The sequence below is a fragment of the Triplophysa dalaica genome, chromosome 10, assembly GCF_015846415.1.
Source record: "Triplophysa dalaica isolate WHDGS20190420 chromosome 10, ASM1584641v1, whole genome shotgun sequence".
Lineage (NCBI taxonomy): Eukaryota > Metazoa > Chordata > Actinopteri > Cypriniformes > Nemacheilidae > Triplophysa > Triplophysa dalaica.
In genome coordinates, this window is record NC_079551.1 from 3,307,444 (window position 1) to 3,331,421 (window position 23,978).

A 23,978-nucleotide genomic window follows, 5' to 3' on the forward strand; every position below is an offset into this window, starting at 1 on the left:
AACTGAGTCCTGTGCTCTGTGATCGTCTTTATATATACTATACCTTCTGATGTCTCATCCTCACAGGTGTGTGAATTCACACACATACCACAACTGTCAATCAAGTATACCACAACTGTCGATCAGGTCACATCACAACAGTCAAGGCCGACACACATCAGATTAATATCACTTGTCTGAACAGTATGAGCTACCACTGAAAAAGATTTAAATTAGATTAGATTACACTTTATTGTTATTTAATTATGCAGATATTAAACGCTAATAAAATGTAGTTAGCATTTGAACTATTTCTTTGGAAGCACATCATCTGTGCTCTTGCTACTTTGGAAAATCTAGTAGTATTAAAATATACTGTGTGTCAAAATGTTAATTGGTCTATGATCCCCTGTCAAAGGTCTGTCAACCTGTCAATCAAATGGTTCATTTATGGCCTCTCAATCTTGTTGATATTTATGTTTTATGATTGTTACAGTACCTACCTACACACCATCCCACACACCCTTATCAAAACTGTGCTTTCAGCCTGACTGATCTTCTACTGTAGACTAGATTGAGTGAAAGATGGTTGTGTTTGTTAATAAGAGAGTTTTTGGAATGAGGAAGTTTTTTTAAGGTGGAGAGATCTAACAATTGTATAGGCTTAAGACAATGAACAAAAAAGGTTTCGGTTTCCATTTTGACAGATTTTCTGGAGATTCCTGTGATCTGGTGTGAAGGAAGATTTCTAATGTTTTTGTTAATGACTCTTTTAAGCTTTTTGGCCTTAAAAATCAAACAAATCTGGTTAAGGGTTGAACTTTTAAAACGAGGAATTAGAAAAAACCTAGTAAATATCTTCATCTCCAATTTGTTGAGCTCTACACCCACTGTTACATATAATACATGTTTAGTTTTAGGTGATATCTCAAGATCTACAAGAAATATAGGACTATCCCCTAGTTCAGTTCCAACTCATTTCTAAATTCAAGATCGATTACCGTATTCTTGAAACAGTGTAGAATAGTCAAATAACTTCTTTGCATCCTGTTGAGTACAGACTGTATCACTATGGTGGGGTTTTAAATGTAGTTAACAAAATGTGCATGCAGTCCCTATGAGATAAATATAAGGTTTCAATGCTGTAGCTCACTTGTATTTTTTACTAAACAATACATTTTACTAAACAAAGCATCTATTTACAGCTTGATTTAGGGTTATTTTAGTCCTTGTAAGGAGGAAAGGAAAGTTGTTTAAAGTTTCAATCAGAAAACCTGTTTGCTTGGAATTTGCTTCACCTATATAAAAACTGATAAATGTTATTTGGTTACAAGAAACCTGAACGACTGGCTCAACCTTTGTTCGCGTGTGTCAACACAATACTTTTTACATTGTCCATGAAAGTCTGATTATGTAATGTTCAATATTTATTGACTGCACTGGTTAAGGAATTCAGAAATTCATTGAGCTTATTAAAAGTGGTAAAGTAAGAGAATAATGCCAGAAATACTTATTTTACATTAATTAACATGACAAAGTTGAAATGAGAAACTTTACATGAAATAAAAACTAATCCGTAGCCTCACCATGTCTGTGTTGTAACTTTCTGTATGTCAGAAAATAAAAAAGATGTCCTACATTTACTGGCTAGGAGTTGAAATGCCGACCCTCGGTTTCATTGCTAGGTTTAGTAAAACATGTAATGAAGGTATACAAACGTAACTGACGCGTAAGTGTAAAGCCTATCAACTTTGTACAGCTGACTAAACGCAAATGTTGAAACTAAACAAAAGAAGAACAGCTTAAGACATGTAGAAATGTTCTTGACATTCACATGGTGTGAATACACATGTGTAGTAAAACAGGTATGTTTTTATGTCAAAAGTATTCAGCGAAACTGTTGATAGTGAGAGATCCACGTTGTGTATTTGAGGTGACCGGATTAGGATTAAATCACATATTTTTTTCCTAAAGCATACCTATTTAAGGGGGAAAACATGGTAACACAAAAGCTTTATTCATCCTATAGTAATGAGCTATTTATCAACGGATTTGTTTACTGACGCACTGGTTTATAGAGATGTTGTTGCACTGTTAAGTAACATGTACGATTTGGATTGGGTAATGCACATGGATTTACCACTGGTTGATACAGGTCTACACCACTGAAAAACATAAGGGAAAGGTCAATGAAAATGCTACTGTAATGCATGTTTGCCAGTTCGTGTAGAGCATTCAAGAAAAGAAGATGAAAAGACCAAAAAAATTGTTTAAATAACCTGGTCTAAATAAAACAGGTGAGGGGGATGAACAAATAAACAATCAATAATAAGACGAAAGGGAAACATGAGGTTCTGTCATGATCCTGCCACTAGAACAAAAGAAACATGACAAGATGGGACAGAATCATGACACCCAGGTGATTATGCACACTTTGTTCAGGTTAAGATTAGATGTGAAGCAAACCGTTAAAAGCATTTAGTTTAACACTTACAAATAAATGCCCTTAAAATGATGTAAAACGGAAACACTTACTGTTTAGTATTCTTGGGTTTCTTTGCTATCAGATGTACAACACAAAATAATGGTATGTAGCAAAACAGCTAAAACGAAACTGTTACTATAGTCTCAGTCTGTTGCAGGCCCATGTGTTAAGCTGTAAAAAATGGATGTGCGTGTTTGAGTCCCCCCAAAATTCTTCAACCTATTACCATAAATACATCCTTAGGTACAACTCTTTTAACAGAAGCTACATTTAAACCCCATCATAGCGAAACAGTCTGTACTCAACAGGATGCGATTAAATTATTTGACGATTCTACACTTTTTCAAGAATACGGTAATCAATCTTGAATTTCGAAATGAGTGCTAAACAATTGTATTTTGACCTAGGGTAAGAAGTGAACTAGGAGATAGTAATATCCTTCTTTTAGATCTTGAGATTTCATCTGAAACTAAACATTTCTTATATAAAACAGTTTGTGTAGAGCTAAATAAATTGGAGATGAAGATATTTAACCCTAAACCAGATATGTTTGACTTTTAATGCCAAAATGATTAAAAGAGTTAAATGATTAACACAAACATTTAAGCTTTTCTTTCACAAGATCACAGGAATCTCCAGAAAATCATTCAGAATGGAAACCCAAACCTTTTATGTTCATTGTCTTAAGACTATACAATTGTCAGAACTTAACACCTTGAAAAAACTTCCTCATTCCTCCATGAATAACTTCCCCATTCCAAAAACTCCCCCATTCCTTCATGGAAAGACCTCCCCATTCCTCAATGAAAGAACCTCCCCATTAAAAAAACTTCCCATTCCTTCATGGAAAGACCTCCCCATTCCTCCATGAAAGAACCTCCCCATTCCTCCATGAAAGAACCTCCCCATTCCTCCATGAAAGAACCTCCCCATTCCTCCATGAAAGAACCTCCCCATTCCTCCATGAAAGAACCTCCCCATTCCTCCATGAAAGAACCTCCCCATTCCAAAAACTTCCCATTCCTTCATGGAAAGACCTCCCCATTCCTCCATGAAAGAACCTCTACATTCCTTCATGGAAAGACCTCCCCAGTCCTTCATGGAAAGACCTCCCCATTCCTCCATGAAAGAACCTCCACATTCCTTCATGGAAAGACCTCCCCATTCCTCCATGAAAGTACCTCACCATTCCAAAAACTTCCCCATTCCTTCATGGAAAGACCTCCCAATTCCTTCATGGAAAAACTTCCTCATTCCTCCAGGAAGAACATATCAGGGCATGTCATTGAATCATAAGGTAGTTTATGGCAAAATGATAAATATGTTGACCCAAACACAACAGTCTTTAAAGTGTTAAACCTGGAACCAGCTCACTCTTAGAAGAAACAGCACATAAACATTTTACTTTATCTCTCGTGAATTTAAACACAACAGTCTTTCACTCAATCTAGTCTACAATAGAAGATCAGTCAGGCTGAAAGCACAGTTTTGATAAGGGTGTGAAGGGTGATGTGTAGGTAGGTACTGTTGGAAGGGGCACCAGAAGACCCCCACCAAATAGTCATAAAACATAAATGTCAACAAGATCGACAGGCCATAAATGAACCATTTGATTGACAGGTTGACAGACCTTTGACAGGGGGGTCATAGACCAACAACATTTTAATAGAAAGTATATGTTAATACTTCTAGATTTTCCAAAGTAGCAAGAGCACAGATCATATGCTTCCAAAGAAAGAGTTCAAATGCTAACTACATTTTATTAGCGCTTCATATCTGCATAATTAAATAATAATAAAGTGGAATCTAATCTAATTTAAATCTTTTTCAGTGGTAGCTCATACTGTTCAAACAAGTGATATTAATCTGATGTGTGTCGGCCTTGACTCTTGTTATGTGATCTGATCGACAGTTGTGGTGTTACTTGATTGACAGTTGTGGTTTGACCTAATTGAGAGTTGTGGTATACTTGATTGACAGTTGTTGTATGTGTGTGAGTTCACACACCTGTGAGGATGAGACATCAGAAGGTATAGTGTATATATAAAGACGATGAAAGAGCACAGGACTAAGTGAATCCACTGCAATCATGTTGAGGTTCATTTTGTTGAGTGTTCTGGCCGCTCTGGGTAAGACTCCATTAACTTTCTATTGAGAAAATAAAGACATTGTTTCATCATTTTGTCAAGACATTAGCAATGCAATATACAAATATAACAATTTTTACTGCATGACTGTGTGTTATTTGGTTGTGTGTTTTGGTGTTCAGCTCTTGCTGAACTCAAATACATTGAGCAGATCCCTCGAACAAGGGTTGTGGGAGGAGAGATGTCTCAACCCAACGCGTGGCCCTGGCAGGTACATCATAACTTACCTTAAAGAAATGAAAATACTCTTTGCTCGCTTGTACCAAGAGGAGGTGCAGCACAGAACCTAAATGATGCACAGCAAAGGCAACTCTTTCATGCAATTTATTAGACTTTACATTTTTTAAATAATAGTGTACAATTGTAGATCATATTCTCTGAACCCAACAATATTAAAAGTAATAGCATGACATTAATTTCAGTGGTGTAAAGTATTGGAGTAAATTTAATTTGTTACTGCACTTAAGTATCTTTCTGGTTACTTTGTAGTTGTACTGAGTATTAAAGATAGTAGCAACTTTCACTCTCTACTTGACTACGTTTTGAAACAAGTATATGTAACAGTTAATTATGGCTATAGTAGAAGTAATATTGCCATTTACAGGACATTGAAGGAACTATATCTTTTGGATTTGCACTTACTTACTTAACTTGTCAACATGGCTTCTTTATGTGAATACAAGTGCGTTATCAGGTAGATGTCAATGGAAAACGGTTTATATGTGAAATAAGGACATGACCACAGCTGGCGATGAGGCCACAGCCAGCTTGTCCAGTGCTCAAAGGCTTTGACTTTTTAATCTTACTTTACATTATTTTATTTATCCATTATACTGAAGAGATCTTTTTGAGGTGTTCAGTCTTATTATGATTTAAGAAAGTAAATTTGATCGCTCTCCTAACGAATCCACTATTTCTTGTGTTTCGATGACATGTCTCTTAGGTGTTGAGGTCTAGTGCTTCTTTGAGCCTACATTTACATTTATACATTTGGGAGATGCTTTTTATCCAAAGTGTCTTACAATGCCTTATACTATACAATATTTATTTTATTTATTTTATAAGTCTATGCAATCCCTGGGATCGATCCTATGGCGTTTATAACGTAAATGAGTAAAAGTAAAACTTGAGTATGAGTAAAATACTCAAGTACGGTTCAAATCAGATACTCAAAGACTTTTATTGAAGAAGTTTTTTTATGAATTGGTCACTTGTAACTTGTAATGGAGTAATTTTTGCTGAAAGGTATCTGTACTTTTACTTAAGAATGGTTTTCAGGTTCCCTTTACACTTCTGATGAATCCTTTTTTGCATCAATTTTAATGCAGCGCTGAACGAGTTTTTGTTGTTTTGGTTGTGATGAATGAATATATAAGGCACTTCAGTATCCTCCTTTGAAATAAAAGGCTTCGGCAGAAAACTCAAACTAATCTTGACGGGGAGGAATGATGGAATTTCACTTCTTTATAGTTAGTTAGCGAGTCGGAAGAATCAAAGTCGCAACAATCAAAGTTCAAAGAAAGTTGCGAAAGATCTGGAAAACATATGTTGCATAAGAACATTTGATAAACATCTTAGAAAGAGCAGTTTTAGATCCATTCTAAATCATACACATCTTACAGACATCTTCTAGATGTCTATATGACGTCAGATAGCAAATGTCTCTGAGACGTACTGCAGAAAGCGTGCATTGCAGATGTTAATGCACACGTCCAATAGAATAGATCAAGTTAATGGTTTCTTGTCATTTCTCACTCATAACAAAAAAAGAACGATGCCTCAAAGCTGCTATGCGACAAGATGCACAGTAAACAAGTTAAAAAACACAGAACTCCATTTTTTATAAGATGTCAACCCAAAATGACTAAATGCGCTCTTTTATCTTGAAATCGCCATTTCAAGCCAACTCCTCACAGCCAATGAGTGCTACGCATTCTCCCTAGAGAACTAAACACCAATGGGTGCTTTCAATATAGATCCTCAACAAGTAGTCGTGGGGATGAGCATTATTGTAAATTAAAAACATTAAATGTAGTAAACATTCAGCAGAAGTTTTGTCATCACTTTTGACTTTACTAAACTCTTGTGTGTGTTTTCAGATCTCTCTTAAGGTTCTGTCTGATGGAACTTATAATCACATCTGCGGCGGAACTCTGATCAGAAAGAGATGGGTGATGACTGCTGCTCACTGCGTGGACACGTAATACACACTCTCTCCCTCACACACACACACACACACACATATACACGCATGTTTGCACAGCTATCTTCTATCTATCGTCCTCGTAAAGAAAGATGTACAAGTACACACTCACTAAAGTTACCAGACATCCCTATTTTCAGTTTCCATCACTCATCTAGTTATTCCCACACATACGTTGGTGAGAGTATGCAGCGATTTAAACAAACTATAATATTTATCTAAGCAATAGCAATTAAACTGACAAAAGCATACAGGTCCATTCACAAAAGCAAAAAAGATAAAAAGTTATTTTAAGAGTTTGATTACTAGTTGTAATGACAAAATGAAAATGTTAAATACAATTAGAAATGTTAAAAATGGTAACTACAGTATAATTTCTCAAATATTTTCATATTTGTTATATTTGTGTAGTGTTAATGCGATTCTGTTTGGATCATTTACAAGGGTTAGTATTTACTATTTTCCATAGTGTTTTGGTAATCTATTAAAAGCAGTTGTGGTGTGTTTGGTCCATACAAAAACTAATAGTTATAGGTGCAACTGAAAAATAGTAAAACATAAAAAAATGTTTTGTCCCCGTTTTTTTATTGATTGAATATAACAAATGAGATTTCAGATACATTTTGTCAATTTAACTAGGAAATGTATTATTTAAAATTGCTTGGACCACTGCACTGTGGCAAGTTGCCCCACAGGCAGAGAGTATAGCATCATATTGCACGTGTGCTTGTAATGAAACATGTCACGTGTTTCCTGTTCAGACAGAGAACCTGGCGTGTTGTTCTGGGCGATCACATCCTCAGCACCAATGAGGGTCGTGAACAGTACAAGAGCGTCAGTCAAGTTTACGTCTACCCCAAATGGAACAGAAACGACCCTTCCGCTGGGTGTGTAATATGACAACAAACACCACATCACACCTTTACAAACAGTTGTCAAAACTAGATGTCACATGGGCCGCTATACGTACGTCATCCGACATGTTTGGAACGGTGAAAGGCCGGTCCGTGTTTCCAAGTGTGTGGCTTTCCAGTGGAATTGGGTGTAACTGCTGCTCTGGTTTGTTTTATCCACAGGTTAGGAGGGGAAGAATTTTGTCATATAGCTGTCAATCTAAGGATGATTTTGTTTATGACTGTTAAGTTTGGTTATTTGCACTAGGGACGTTAGCCTCGGGAGGAAGGATTTTTGTTTCATAGATCTGGCAACCCTTCCAAGCCGGTGATAACACTCAAGAGCAAACTAACTGTGTATGATTATGAAAACATATTTGTTGTTGTTTAAACTCCAACGTTATATTTCCTACGGCAACACATGACAACGACGAAAGGGTATCCAATTGTTCGGGAATTAGTGTTGCATCCGTTCCAAGATGGCAGATGTGTCTATGTGCCTGGAGAGCTTGAATGCGGCATCTAGTTATTGATATCTTTGTGTACAAAAGTCACGTGTGTCTCATCTGACTGTGAAGTGTCACGTGTGTCTGTTTATGTTTCAGATATGACATCGCTCTTCTGCATCTGTCCGCTGATGTTACCCTCAACTCATACGTGAAGCTGGCTTCTCTGCCTCCATCATGGCAGATCATGCGCAAAAACAACCCGTGTTATATCACCGGCTGGGGCAAACCATCCAGTCAGTCATCACAAACACACAGATTATGATGATTTAGTGTCGTAAAGTGTACTGATAGATGATGTTGTTTGTCTTTAGATGATGATGACCTCTCTGCTGTGCTGAAACAGGCCTATCTGCCCAATGTGAATTTTCAGACGTGTTCTAGCAGTGGCTGGTGGGGAAGCACAGTGAAGAACACCATGGTTTGTGCTGGAGGTGGAAAGGACTCTGGATGTAACGTAAGAACATCACACCACATCTGTCAGGGGGATCTGAAGTCAGGGACGTGCACAAGGGGGTTGCTCAGGTTGCCCGGGGAACTGCCCATATGCCCTTCTCGACTCACGTTGCCCTTCCGAGGTGGAAAAAAATAAAAAAATAAATCGTACAATGGATGCAGAATTTCACGTAGGCCTAGTTAAAAAAAACAACGCAAAGCCTCATTCACTTCCATATTCGGTCACCGAAAATGAAAGTCAGTAGTGGAGGTGCAAACTCTGTTTACATGGCTGCAGCGCTGCACGCGACCGGCACCTGAGCTGAGACTGCATGAGCGGTCCTAGAAGGAGATTGTCGCGGTTGTCTTGTGAGACGACTCAACGTTGTCAGAAAAGGTGAGTTTGTGATGTGTAACAAACGAACGATCATCATCATCAAGCTTTGTGAAATGATATAAAATCTTCATAAATCCACGCTGAGTTTGCCACGTTTAGCCTAAATAATAAGACAGATGTAGGCTACTATTATTTTTTTGCTGATAGTTAGTTTCTCACATTTCATTTTAGCAAGAATGAATGATGGAAGTAATGCATCACATTAATCATTTTATCCAAAAAGGTTAAATGCCTAAATGCTATCACTATTTTGGGAATTGTTTGAAGCCAAGATGCCCACTGAAAAGAGGCGGATTCAGGAGAGGGAGAGAAAATTCAGGGAGGCAGCAAAGAGCAGCACATCTATACGACGGCGTTTTAGTACCACGTAAAAAAAAAAAGATTTCGAGAATAAAGTCGAAATGTTACAAGATTAAAGTCGAAAGGTTACGAGATCTGGTTGCAAAAAGCTTATAAAAGCCACAATCCTTAAGGATTTATAAAAAATTTACAAATGTGAACTAAAGAGGTTTTAAAAATGACTGCTGGTGTTTGCAAGGCCTTCCGAACGAACTCACTGGTTCAGATGACGTGCTTAAACACAACTTAAACTCTAAAAATACAACATTCACGTAAACAAAATACATTTTAAGACTAGTTTATTCTACTAACATTTCGACTTTAATCTCGTAACATTTCGACTTTATTCTCGAAAACTTTTTTTTTTTTTACGTGACACTAAAACGCCGTCGTAGCACATCACTGCAGGGTTGGCTGCGAAAAAGCCAACCAGCAGGTGAGACAGAGACTTTGCACTGTGATTAAGATGACATGACACTGTGTAGGCGAATTGATTAATTAATCAGAGTATTTCTCAGTCCTTCATATAGCCCGGGAGTTTATTTTCAGTTTTTTGGGGGGGGTGCCCTTTTTTCAGGTCAGAGCAACTGCCCCTCAAAATTCCTGTGCACGTCACTGTCTGAAGATATAGTTCAATCAAATATTAAACATGTATCATTTACACAATTCAACAAACAAAATTTGTATAGACGTTTTGCTAACATTCCTATAACGTTATGGAAACGTTCCTTCTACATTTTTTTTACGTTCAACTAATAATGTAGAATGAAAGTTTGAAGTGTTTTTCTTATGTTGATGTTTCTTGTGTTTCTCAGGGTGACTCCGGTGGTCCTCTGAACTGTCTGGTCGGTGGAAATTATTCAGTTCACGGTGTGACCAGCTTCGTTTCTTCGGGCTGTAACACCATCTGGAAGCCAACAGTATTCACTCGTGTGTCTGCTTACATCAGCTGGATTCAGGATGTAAGTGTGTTTCCATTACATCATCATCTAACTATAATCATAACCTGTCCGCATAAACACAATTTACATGTGTTTTAATCAACTTTATTTTGTAATATGGTGTGCTGACAGTAAAACTGTAAGTTATTAAGTCATTTGTGGTGTGGTCATAATGTTTCCTGAGAGATGAAGTCAAAGACGAACACCCTCCACTTTACACACAATTCTCTTCTGTAATCACTTAAAACACAATAAACTTTACATCAGCAAACAACAATTTATCTTCAGCTGGTTTTTAATCATTTTATATATTGTGTGATTGTTCTCATTAAGTTAACATTTTTAAAGTTTCATTTTGGATCTCATCTCATTCTATTTAATAGGGAACAGATGTTTTCACATTCTTTTTTACTCATCATATTGCATCATTACAATTGACCTAAATAATAGAAATAACAAAACAATTCCTTCGTGAACAGATTCCGACTTCCTTTAGATTGAGTGTTTGTTGAGTGCTCTGTTTCGGTGTGGAAACTGTAATCCAGTACAATTTTCCTACAAGAGTCCTAGAGGAATGGATACGATAAAAATTCAGTACAAATTCCTTATAGGAATCCTTTGGGATTTTTTGAAAAGGGCATTCTGCTCCTCAAACTTTATTCACATGTATCAGCGACACAAAGAACCACAAAATTAATTTCCCATTTTCTTCATTTATTAATAATGACATTGTATAAAAGGTGAACATCAGTGCTGAAACCTTTTTTATAATAAGTGCAAGAAGTCATGTTATTTAAAGACTTAATGACGCTTTTTATATCTGTACTGAGAGTGAATTCACATTTCCTATTTTACATTCAGATCTGATCAGGGAGCAGATTTATGAGAGTAACAAGTAACAAAAATGTTTAAGTGTAATTTCCTATTGTAGCAAATAATAATGTAAAAGAAACACTAAAATACTCTTAAAGAGCACGTTTCCCGCAATCCCATTTTTCAACCTTTAGTTAGTATGTAATGTTGTTGTAAGAGCATTAATAATACCTGTGAAATGATAAGGCTCAAAGTTCAGTGCAAGGCGAGATATTGTCTTTAACAGAAATCGTTTTTCAAGGACTACAGAAACGGCTGGAATCGGACTACAGACCTCTACTTCCCGGGTATATGATGTCACTATTCTGAGTGCTTTTTATAACCTCTGCCCAGAGGAATACTTTAAAAAGGGGGTGGGCCTTCCTTAGAAAGTGGAAGAGACGCTGGAGTAGTGTTTGGATATCAGAGATCATAAACATTTGACTGAGATGCGCGCTAAACTACTTTCACTTTCATCACAGTCTTACAGCTGGTAATAAGAGTTCAGCTACACGCATTGTAAGATAACCAACAGTCAAATAAAAGATTTCATGACTTTAACATCGGCTGTGAAAGCTGTTCTGTGTAAAACACTGTAGAGTGTGTGCGCTTACCTCTTAAACACTTAAATGAAACGCTCATTGAAGTCCTGCTTGTTTTTGTGCCTGGTCAATCTGCTTGTTTTTAGCACTGACCAATCACAACAGCCTGAGAAGCGGAAGCTAAACAAGAAAGACCTCGTCAGCTTTACCAATCAGAACGCCTCTAAAGGAGGGACTTTATATATACCAGAAGAAATCGAGTGGTTTTGTAAGAAGTAGGACAACGATGAACAATAGACTTGAAATATGTCAGGATAATGGGGTTGAACGGTAAAGTGCAGAGAATAGAAAATATAATATAGGTGACTGATGAATGGCACAATGCTCTGTGTTTCAAATAAGGTGTCTACTTAAAACAAAATTTTGAAAAGATTGATATTAAGCTATGCAATAACAGAGGCAACAAAAACTCATAAGCAGACAGAGTACACTAATGCCAAAGTCTCTTGAAAGGGTTTTTTAGTGAAATTTACATTCCTCTGCGGTTGTGAGAAGTTCAGCCTTGAACACGAAGCTCTGTGTGATGTGATGATCATCCCATATCCCATCAACAATGAGAGTCAAACTGATAATATGCTTTGCAGTGAGTAACTGGTATAAAATATAAAGATAAACACATTCTGATCATTGATCAGTGTGAACGGCAAATAAATGAAAGTTTGTTTCCCTTTTTATAAACGAAACATTGTAACTTAAGCTTTATAAGCTTTTCTCACTGGTGCTGAACAGCACACATAGAGTTTATTCTCATGTAAACAGTACAAAAGTTTTGTTACTGTAGATGTGGATGACGTAACAGATGTTGCACACTTGTGATGTTGAGCATCTATTCAGCTGGCATGTTAACATTTGCTGCTTCATTTCCTCTGCTTCTTGCGGCGTCTGTCAGATATCACAGATGAAATGAAAAGAGAGAAGATCATGATTAGCTGCCAAATCAAACATGTAGAAATTTTTCATGCATGTGTCACGTCACATATCTTCAGTCATATCTTCATGTCAGAGAGCAAAGGTTGTTGCGTCAAGACAAGGCTTTTATTTATAAAAACTGACTAGACTAACTAACGTATAAGTCATCTTAAATATTTAAACAAATGGTCATCAATAACCCAAATGATTTTCACCTGTTGCATTTACAATTCCACATTGGTCAAGTTAAGAAAATAAATAAATAAATATGAAAAAATGAGCAGACACTTAAGTCGTGGTTGTGTGTTTCTAATATCTGTTTCTGTGCTTAAGAATATAACCCAAACATGTTATTCGTCTGAGGTGCTTAAACTATCGCACAGTAGAACTCTTATTCCATAAATCATTATGTTTGATCCACTGAGACTAAGAAGCTGTGAATGAACACCATTGAACCGTTTCTAATGATCTGTAACAACATTTAACTACTAAACTAACAACCGCACATGAAAGCAAACAGAAAACATGAATCAGACTACAGTAATATTATACTGTCAGTAACACTGACATCATGTGATCTCATACATTAAAAAATCTATTTATTAAAGCAAAAAAGACACATCTCAAGTCTGGGAGATCATGAAATGTAATAGAGACATTGAGACGTAACGTGAGTGTGTGTGCATGGGCCGGTATGAACTTTTCACGATATAATAACCTTAATAAAAAAATGCCACGGTTTGGCGGTATAACGGTATTGGTATTACAACATTACAATGTGTTATGTCCAATTGTCTGACTATTAAAAAAACTCATTTTCAACTCGATAAAATACATTTCATTTTGAACCAACATATAAAAGGGTGTAAGGTAAAAATAAAGCCAAAAAATTACAATATTCGTTCAACGTGTAATAATTTTTTATTTTTTTTCTGTAAATACACCTTATACCTTAGAAACGGTATTACAGATTTTTCTTGTTGTTTTGAAACTTTTTTAAACCTCGATATAACTTGAAACCGGTATTCGGCCCATGCCTATGTACAAGTGAACAGATTCTGACAGCACTGTGTCACTTTTAGGCCCAGTTTCAGAGACAAGGCTTATATAATTGAAGAAATATATTTGGAAGAATGCTCATAACCAGACAGGTTTGCCTCCCATTGACTACCATAGTAGGAAAAAATACAATGGAAGTCTAAAGTCCCCAGAACTGTTTGCTGTGCTACATTCTTCAAAATATTTTCTTTCATGTTCATCAGAACAAAGACATTTATACAGATGTGGAACAACTCAAAGGTGAGTGAATGATGACAGAATTTTCATTTTTGGGTGAAGTATCCCTTTAAGCCTTGTCTGTGAAACCGTCACAGCGTTTTTAAACAACTGCAAAGATCACATTTTTATTTCGTCAAAACTTATCCTGATGATTGTGTGTATAATGAGAGAAAAATATGACAGAGCACGGTGTATGTGAAACAAAGATAATTGTGAACAACTTCTTCAACACAACTTCATAAACACTGAGATTTAAAATCAATACTTGAATCATTGAAATTAATACACAAATACTCACCAGATGTTGTAACCCTAAATTCCTTGTATGTGGTCTTTCCGCTGCGGTAAATCTCTACTTGATAAACTCCATTGTGTTCAGTTGTGGTGCTTCTGATGGTGAGATCTCCAGTCTTGTTGTTCATCTCCAGTCTTTCTCTGAATCTTCCATTAGGGAAGTAATGATATGAAGGCTCATTGATCCCTCCAGTGATTCGAACTATACGATTGTCTTCAGGTCCAAATCTCCACAGGATCTCATCATCGGCCTGTATGTCAGTGACACCAGTGCATAAAGTAACAGGATCTCTCAAATGTGGAAACATGTCCTTTGCTTCATTCAGTAACAGCAGCAGCACACAGAAGAAAAACACAGAAAAACCATATCATCAGCTCAAGTGAATGTGCTTTTCGAAGCTTTGAACCAATTACTTAACAAAATGATTCAGGTTTAAAAAGCGTTCGAAACACTACGTGTCGGTGCTACCTGCTGGTGAAAATGTTGTAAAAGCATTGAGATCTCAAGCCAAACTCAATTATACACATTATACCAAATATACGGAATCTAACTTTAAATAACAACTACTCATGATTTGGTATCATTTGAAATGTCATGCACCCAGTGAGTCTTGCCCTGTTCTCGAATTTAAGGGGGGCTGGGGGGATCCAGGACCACCCAAAAGGCATTAGGGACCCCATAAGAAGTAAAAAATAGACTTAGGGGGGTCCCTCAGATGTTTTTATTTGAGTAAAAATGATAATGACAAATGTGATTAAATTCATGTAATTGATATGGCGGAAAAATGTTTTTCTGTAACGGTATCAGTCAAAACTTACCTATTGAGTACCTTCGGCAACAGTAAATTATTAAAGCAGCAGCAGCAACAAACAGAAGAGTAATAATTGATATAGCCAAAGTATCTGAATCCTCTGAAGATGAACCTGTAATGATAATGTAAAGATAGAGAGACAGTGAAGCTAATATTAAATACAACAATTAAAATAATACAAAATGAAATACTTATTATTGAATACTTAATTAATACTTATCTATTAAATAATGATATGTCAATTTTATCACAGAAAAAACTTACAATTATGCATGCAATGAAACTATAAGTATATATCTGCCCAACCAGAATATGTGATTGCGCATCTAAATCATTAACACAGCTGTTACTATAGGAGAATAGGGATACTCACCGCTGACATATACACTGAATGTCTTGAACAATGTATTTTTGCTGTTACTGCTGATCTTCAGTTTATATAGTCCATAGTCCGAGAATCTGAAGTTACTGATGGTGAGAGATCCAGTCTGATCATCCAACTTAAGTCTGCCACTCAGTCTCTCATCATCATATATTGAGCTCTTATTGTCTTCTTTATCATATTTAGCTAGAAGAACACCCTCATCTCCAAACCTCCACACTATCAGATCATCTCCGTGTGTTTGAACATCGGTGTGTAGAGTGACTGAATTGCCCACTTTCAACACCGACTTCATTTCACATGTGCCAGCATCCAGAACACGAGGAGATTCTACAAAGTTTCAAAGACAAACATATCAAACAGTGTTAGTTGCACTGTAATCTAAAGTTGCTCGAACAAATGCCTGTCGCCATCTATCGTGGTGATTTTTATCAAACAATACTGACTAGAAAAACTACATCTGGAACTTTAGACCCCCTCAGTACTGTACACAATTTGGGTGAAGAAAAATCTATTTGTGCATTGTAAATTTAACGTAGTTTTCCTCTATTTTGCCCAGCATTACTTTAGTCATAATCAGATTGAAGTGTTTTACGCCTCCCTTGCGCTACATAAGCGAAACTGTGACCGTTGAGTGCGCGGAGTGTCCACAGTTCCACACTTCATATTTTCGGTCGAAAAAGTTCATCATCCTGGTACTTAAAGTGGACTTCTTTTTTGAGGATTTTTAATGTCAACGCACTACTCACACTACTACAAAATGGCGTAGAAATGTGAATAATTGTGCGATGTGGGACGCAGCTTATGTCATTTGTGCCATGTCAATGTATGTATATTAATACACTCTATACACTCATAGAGACTGAAGGGGCCTTGCCAGGAGCTCTGATCAAAACTTTTCCAGTGCCATACACCCCCCACACCTGCATGTTCAGACTTAATGTGTTTGCTCACCACTAACAAGGACTCTGAATGTCTTGTATGTTGTTCCAGTAGTGCGGACGATATTTGCCTTATAGATTCCAGAGTGTTTGATTCTCATGTTCTTTACGGTGAGATCTCCAACCTTAGGGTCTGATATGTGCAATTTGTCTCTGAATCTCCCCTCAACATATGAGATATTATTTTTTCTCATTTCAACCAGAAGATCAGTAGAGGCTTCATCAGCAAACGTCCAGACTATCCTGTCAACCGTCTTTATATCAGTGAGATCAGTGTGTAGAGTGACAGAATCTCCCTCCATCACTGGAAAAGTCTTCACTTCACCGGTCACCGCATCAAACAAACCTGAAGAACACAAACACAGAAAATCCCAAATTATACCTGCTACACTTTTATATTTCACTTACAAATAGCGGATTATCTGCATTTCTGACAACAGTGGTAGATAATAAAGCTCTAAAAATAAAAGTGTTTCATTGCAATACTCGTATGATGAACAGTTTTAAATAACAATTAATTAAAAAGCTCAACCCTAGGAAATATTATCTGCTGGAAACGTATATAATGATACATCTTTTTTTATACATAATAATTATACTTATAATCTGTTTTTCTCGAGGCTATACCAGCAAAGATAACAAAGTAAAAAAAATATTCAGAAAGATTTCTTTTTGGCAACTACTTTTTGTTTGGAGTGTAGAATTTTACAAAAGTACATCATGTGTATGACAATTCAAATTTTTGATCGACAAAAGGCTTTGAAACATTGCCTATATGTTTGTTTTACTTTTTGTATTTGTCTTAGTTTGTAAAAATAACATTCATTTCAAAGGAAACACGTGATTATGGACCAGAATGAAAAAACATAGTTATGTTTACATCCAATATTTCCATATTTTCTGTGTGTGTGAAATCTAGTGCTGTAAACATTAGCAAGTATGTTTTGGGAGGCCTTACCCCTCTGAAATGTGCAATACAGTATTGCATCGATAGGACTTTTGTCTGTATTTCTGAAAAGTGTGCTTCTGTGCATATTGGAGCAAAATCCTAATACAAATCCAATGATTCTCAACACATTTAGTTATATAATATCAATGTCCTTGTCTGTGGCGTTGTAAAGGTGGGGCAGATCTTGCCAAAGGCTATCTTTTTGAATATTTAAAACGTTTCATTTCACAAATAATATGAGTATAATCATGTGACTTTTAATATGTTCTTGCGACTCATGATACACTATCGCAATATGACACATTCTTAGTTATATTAAATGCATCATGGAAGCACTCGTTCTTTTGAGCTTCCAAACACTACCTTATCGTGCTAACTGTTTCATCAAATGTCATTTATTCACTGAAAGGTGGTTTGTTAAATGAACATCTAAATTCTAATAATAAACTTTGACTGTCCTCAACGTATGTGCAAACTTTAATCAATACAGTGTTGGCCTTTGTCATGGTGTAGGCCTGAAGTGAGACTTTCCTTTGTGATGTGCACATAAATACAGTGAATCAACACTAATGTTGTTATACTTTTGCAGATGATCCTATGTTAAAACAATCTGGGGCCCCTATCAGAGACCACTTTCTGTTTTCTGAATTTACCGTTTATATGGTGTGTTTAGGTAAAGTGATAACTTTGTTTTATTTTGTGAACTAATATATTTCTCCCAAATTTCAAAAAAAATATTGTTTCTATTTTCAGAAAACGAAAACTGGAGTAACAGGTCAACATAACAGAAAAGATGCTCTGTATTTTGTCAGACCTCAAATACTGCAAAGAAGACAAACTTTTTAGCAAAGTAACAGTCATATTTCTGCATGTATTTAGGCAAAGTTCAAAGTGTATTTTTCGTCTCTTAATAAAAAAATTATTTTTAGCAGTGCAATGACTTTAATTCTCTTTAGGCATTATTGCGAATGCAGATGCATACGTTTTTGTCTATTATTTTGACTTCTCCGTTATCCCCAATAGGTCAGTAAGAGGGCGGGCTTTAGACACTGAGACCAATCACAAAGCAGCCTAGTGTGTGAATGAACCAATCAGAAGTAAGGTAGTCAAAATCTCATGGGTGTCGAAATTCAACACCTGAATGCAAATGTGAAAGTGAAATGAAAATGATACACTTACCGCACATCAGTAATAAAAACATGCTTTTAAAAGTGATCTTCATTCTGCTGTTGTTTCCATTAACAAATTCAAAAGAAATGTTTAGATATAATCTAAATCTCGGTGTGTTGTCTGTGTGCTGCACTCAATCCATGATGTCGTCGAGCAAACTAACAAACTTACGTAAACAGTCATAGTCACTGACTGCACTATTCCGCAATTATGTCCTTGATTATTTATGTCCGATAGAAAGAAACAGTAACTTTACGTGTCAACCCAAAAGTCAGCTTCACTTCCGCCTAGTAATGGCAGCTTACGAATCAAAACCTTCTACTCTTATGTGACAGCTTCGGAGTTTAAAGTCACGTGCTTTCAGCAAACGATCTCAACAAGATGCGGATACCTGGTTTCCTTAATATGTGGTTCATTTTAGTGTGTAGATTTATAAAACATCAAATAGTTTTTGTAGTCATCGATGGTCAGTTATCATCCTAATTAATTTCCGGGCATGAAATCAACAAATTGTACTGTAAACACAAACAATGCGGATTATTGGCAAAACAATAATTTGGCTTTTAGATAGGCTACATAAAAAACTGTAAGATAAGCAGAGTGAGTGTTTGACGTATATGATGTGTTATCATAACATCACCTTATTCATTTGATATGTGATAGAGATGATGTTCAACATACAATGTGTGTGCTTCACACTGCATCTTCTGGACATTTTGAGTAAAGAATACATTTTGATGTTATTTAATAATTGTTAAGCCCTCAAAACGACACATATTTACAAAATGCACAAAGTATACACCATTGTCATTTCTATTTTATTCTTATCTAGACCAGTGGTTCTCAAATAGGAGTACATGTACCTCCAGGGGTACTGCAGGGGGTACGTTAGAGAAACTGATATTTAGGGAGAAATAATGAAAATCAATAAATTATGATTATAGTATTTTATATGAAATTAGGACTACACCAAGATGCATAAACATAAATGCATTAATACATTTAGATATAATACCTGTTTGACTCTCATTTCACTGTATTTTAAACAAAAATGATGTTATCTGGTCAAGGGGTAATCAGCTTGAAAAAATCATAAAAAGGGGTACTTAAAGCCAAAAGAAATTGAGAACCACTGATCTAGACCAAAGGACACATATGAGGTTTTAGTGTGGTTTTGTATAATCTACTTGTTCAGCAGTAGGTGGCGCCAGCACGCTATAAAGAGTCCATTGATTCAAAGCTTCGTTTCTCCATCACTACTTCCGCCACCTGCTGGACCAAATGAGAAGCTTCATTCAACAGCTTTTAAATAAAGTTATGCTAATTTAAATAATTTAAATGACATTATCCTGCTTTAAATTAATAATGTAATTACGTAACACATTATTTTAATAAGTAAGTTATGCTTTTACAGAATCCCTTTTGAGAAAGAAAAAAATTGAGAATTTTGTGCCATAAATGTGCTTCTGCAGCCAGTGAGGAGAAAGAAATGACAGCCATCAATGTAAACTCACAGTTGCTGTGAACATGTAAACATTGGGTGTATAAATCTTTATATTTTTAGTAAGATTTTAAGATCGCACAATAAGCATTCCTGGGAATCTATTGAGATGTACATATAAAACAAACCATCTGAAAACAATTCATATCAACGCCACAATTCTCTTCTGCCTCTTAAATGAGACACATTACAATAAACTTCTTCAGACTGAAACAAAAACATCTTCAGCTGTTTTTGAATCCTTTTATGTGTTATCACTGCAGTTCAAATGCACCATAGTCATTACCCGCCAGCCCTGAGAATCAGACCGGTAACCTTTTGGTCACAAGTCAGACTCTCTAACCATTAGGCCACAAACATTCAAACCGTTAATGCGCGCTAAGTGTTTAATGGTTTGCAATGAGGATCCAGGTGAAGACAGCGCTGGACGGGAAACAAAAGACTTTACTACTGCAAATACAAAGTAAAACACCCACGATGGGGAAACAGACGAGAACAAGACTATCAAAACATAAACCAAAACCTCCCACAAGGGGGATAAAACAGACGAGCAGGGTAACTAACTAAACTACATAAAACTTAGACAGGACTAACACTAAATACACACAAGACCAGGCAAAAGCAATAAACGTGGCACTTACTAACGTGTGAAACAATGAGTAACACAAAAAGAACCAGCACAAGACAGCAAACACGAGGGCATTAAACAGGGAGACTAACAAAGGATAGTTAACAGAGGGCAGGTGCATGGAATCAACAATGATGGAAAGCTAAAGAGGGAAAGAGAGGGGCGGGGCTATGGACGAGACCGGAGAGAACGCATAGTAAGTTGTGACAGACAATAATATGTTTCTCTCCACACAACATGAGGCTCTGTCATGATCCTGCCACCAGGCCAAGAAAGACAAGACATGATGAGGCAGAATCATGACAAAGTGCCCCTGGTTCCGTATGGCACACCATTACAACACATTACCAAAATCAACGCATCCATAGACGCCAACCCGTTGGCTAAGGCTGTTATAGCCCCACTGGCTCCATTAATGCAAGCTCAGTGCCCCGGTCCCCTATGGTATAACAATACAACATACATTACCAGCTCTTGCTGTTCCAGAATGTGCAGTTAGCTTGCGCTTTATTTAATAACCCGTAACAAAAAAATTAGTACAACACAATAATTACACATCATTTGAGATATCACTTCGCATAAAAAACACATAATCTAGCAGCTCTCGACTGGATTTCCACTGAAACTGGTGGTCTCATGGTTGCATGGTTCCAGTTGAAACAGGTTTGATGTAGACAGCAGGTGGCGCTCTTGTGTGTGTGTGCCCAACAGTCTGATGTTGTGTTGTGACCAGCGGGGTGGCCAAGAGGAAAAATAAAATTACTAAATGAATTCAAAACATCAATGGTATAAACTCTTACTGTAAACATGGGCTTGGGAGGAATCGAAGCGGGGGAAATGGACAATTACAATAATATAATATAAAACCATTACAAAGTTAAACACCTTAATAAATTTAAGAGTCCTAGCCCTACTATATTTATAAGGCATGAAGATGTTTAAAATGCTCTTGAATGTATATGGTTTTTGTCAGATTTATGTTATAATAATGTATATTATGAATACAAAATGTACAATTTTTATCTCTGAATATGATGTCAATATGTAATGATGTGAAGGGGCAAAGGGATTAATATGTGTCGTCATACGCTTTGTTCCTTGCCGTACTATTAAAGAATAAAGATGTTCTTCAAGATTACTGAACGCAGGCTGGAGGACGGAGAAGCAAGGAAATGAGGAAGAATTCATGTGAATATTAAGCATCTTGGTGTTCATATGAGACCAATGGACATTAAACGTACAGGTTTTAAAAAAGTATATTTTCCTCTAGTCATTGTGCATTTATTATTCTTATCCACACTATTATAGGCTTTCACTGAATGTAGGCGTGTTCACTGGTGGTGTTTAGCTGCAGTTTCACTAAAGCACGTCACTACAGAGCAGCACTTCTCTCTTCGGCTCATGTTTTGTGTTGCTCATGTTTTATGATGATCATGAATCCTCTTTAGAGTTGTTGGTGTCAGGACCAGATTATCCGTGGTGTTGTGTTTTAATGTAAATTATTGACAGTTATTTGAAACTGCCGGAGAAGATGTTTCATGTGATTTTACTCTGTTGGTGCTCATGGAATCTGATGGGTAAGTGATGTGTGTTTTTCTAACTTTACTGGTGTTTTTCAAATCAGTCAATATGAGACTGAAACTGTGAGATATATCAGTGGATCTGTTTATTCATCTGTTTATTCATCACATCATCTTGGTTTTGTGTTGAAAGATTTTTAAATATCATAAAAATGATATTTCTCCAACTCCAGTCATGTATTCTCTATACTGTTACTGTTAGAGCAGAGAAAAGTTTGCATCATGTTAAATAATAGAAACGATATAAATATCTGCCTGCAAGACGACCACATAATGAACAGACTTATAATTCTTCTTGTTTTATTTTCAGTGGTGTTTGGTTTGGAGTCTGTGTCAGTGACTGAAGGAGAGTCTGTTACTCTCTACATGAATATCACTGAACAACAGAGGAAAGAAGGAATCTTGTGGAAGTTTGGACCTAATAAATCTCGCATAGCTGAAATCAAGAGAGACAATAATGCAATAAACTTAAATAAGTATTTCACTGATGGGAGATTTAACAACAGACTGAAGCTGGATCAAACTGGATCTCTCACCATCACAAACATCACATTTACACACTCTGGACTTTATCAAATAAACACCGACAAACAATATGAGCTGCTCAAGATATTCAACACTACTGTATATAGTGAGTACTGAATTTATCCTCTTTTATATAGAGTATATATATGAGTTAAATTTAGTTATCATTATCATTCACAATATTATTGAATAACCAATGATTTTAACATTGTAATGACAAACAGATTCATTTTTACCCGTTCTTTCATGCATTCTTAAGAAATTACTTTATCTAAATGCATGAGTTCCATTTCAAATATAAGTATACTACTTGTGTATTTTATGTTTTCAGCTCGTCTGCCTGTTCCTTTCATCTCCAGAGACTCTTCTCAATGTTCTTCATCATCAAATTGTTCTGTGTTGTGTTCAGTGATGAATGTGTCACATGTGGGTCTCTCCTGGTTCAAAGGAAAGAGTTTATTGTCCAGCATCAGTGTGTCTGATCTCAACATCAGACTCTCTCTACCTCTGGAGGTGGAATATCAAGACAACAACACATACAGATGTGTCATCAACAATCCCATCACAAACCTCACACAACATCTCAACATCAATCATGTCTGTCACAAGTGTTCAGGTGAGTCACATGTGATGTTTGTGTTTATTTACTGAGCTTATTTAGAAACATTTCAAACATTTTTTAATTGTTTTCTGAAGCTAGTCACATATATTACACCTCTTCACATTTGTTAGATATTATATTAAACTTGCAAAGAATATGAATCTTATTTACATCTACCATAAGTTTGTTGAGTGATCACAGAACAACTAACACATTTTACGTAAAAAATTGTGAGGAATTGTAATTTCAGTGTTATTGTTGCAGGTTCCAACATCTGCAAGTGTGGCTTTACTGAAGCTGTGATCCGATTGGTCGTCTCTGGTCTGGTGGGCATGGCTGTTGTTGCTGTAATGGTTTTTGACGTCAGATCCAGAGGAGATGAACAGAAGAGGAGATCAGACACTCAGTTATATGACAGATGAATCTATTTAGCTAGTTTAGAGTCTCAGTCTTTTGAATCTGAAAAATCATTTCAAATATGAAGAAAGGAACTGAAATAAAAGTGCTTTCTTCTCTTTCATTTAAGTTGAAGGTTTTTCTATTTACAACTCTTATTCCTTTCTCAAAGTCTCTTATTAAAAACATTAAGTCAACTGTATTTAAGGAAATGTTATATTAATCTTAACCTG

At 36.2% G+C, this 23,978-nt stretch overlaps 3 protein-coding genes across 3 annotated transcripts; 2 read left to right on the top strand and 1 right to left on the bottom strand.

The window, feature by feature from the left end:
• Nucleotides 1–4,553: 4,553 nt before the first annotated feature.
• LOC130429854 (elastase-1-like) lies at nt 4,554–12,370 on the top strand. Its single transcript, XM_056758679.1, has 8 exons — nt 4,554–4,593; nt 4,734–4,822; nt 6,711–6,811; nt 7,576–7,701; nt 8,313–8,449; nt 8,528–8,670; nt 10,200–10,352; nt 12,275–12,370. Exons 1-8 carry the CDS (start codon nt 4,554–4,556, stop codon nt 12,368–12,370), a joined length of 885 nt encoding a protein of 294 aa, XP_056614657.1.
• On the bottom strand, nt 11,019–18,820 carry LOC130429560 (uncharacterized). Its single transcript, XM_056758200.1, has 6 exons — nt 18,524–18,820; nt 16,409–16,741; nt 15,446–15,784; nt 15,080–15,184; nt 14,265–14,576; nt 11,019–12,661 (listed from the first exon to the last, which is right to left on the bottom strand). The coding sequence occupies exons 1-6, from the start codon at nt 18,564–18,566 to the stop codon at nt 12,606–12,608; spliced, it is 1,188 nt and encodes a 395-aa protein (XP_056614178.1). The 5' UTR covers nt 18,567–18,820; the 3' UTR covers nt 11,019–12,605.
• A 3,313-nt stretch (nt 18,821–22,133) lies between these two features.
• On the top strand, nt 22,134–23,771 carry LOC130429855 (uncharacterized). The gene is made up of 4 exons (XM_056758680.1): nt 22,134–22,220; nt 22,534–22,854; nt 23,080–23,364; nt 23,614–23,771. The coding sequence occupies exons 1-4, from the start codon at nt 22,175–22,177 to the stop codon at nt 23,769–23,771; spliced, it is 810 nt and encodes a 269-aa protein (XP_056614658.1). The 5' UTR covers nt 22,134–22,174.
• Nucleotides 23,772–23,978: the final 207 nt, after the last annotated feature.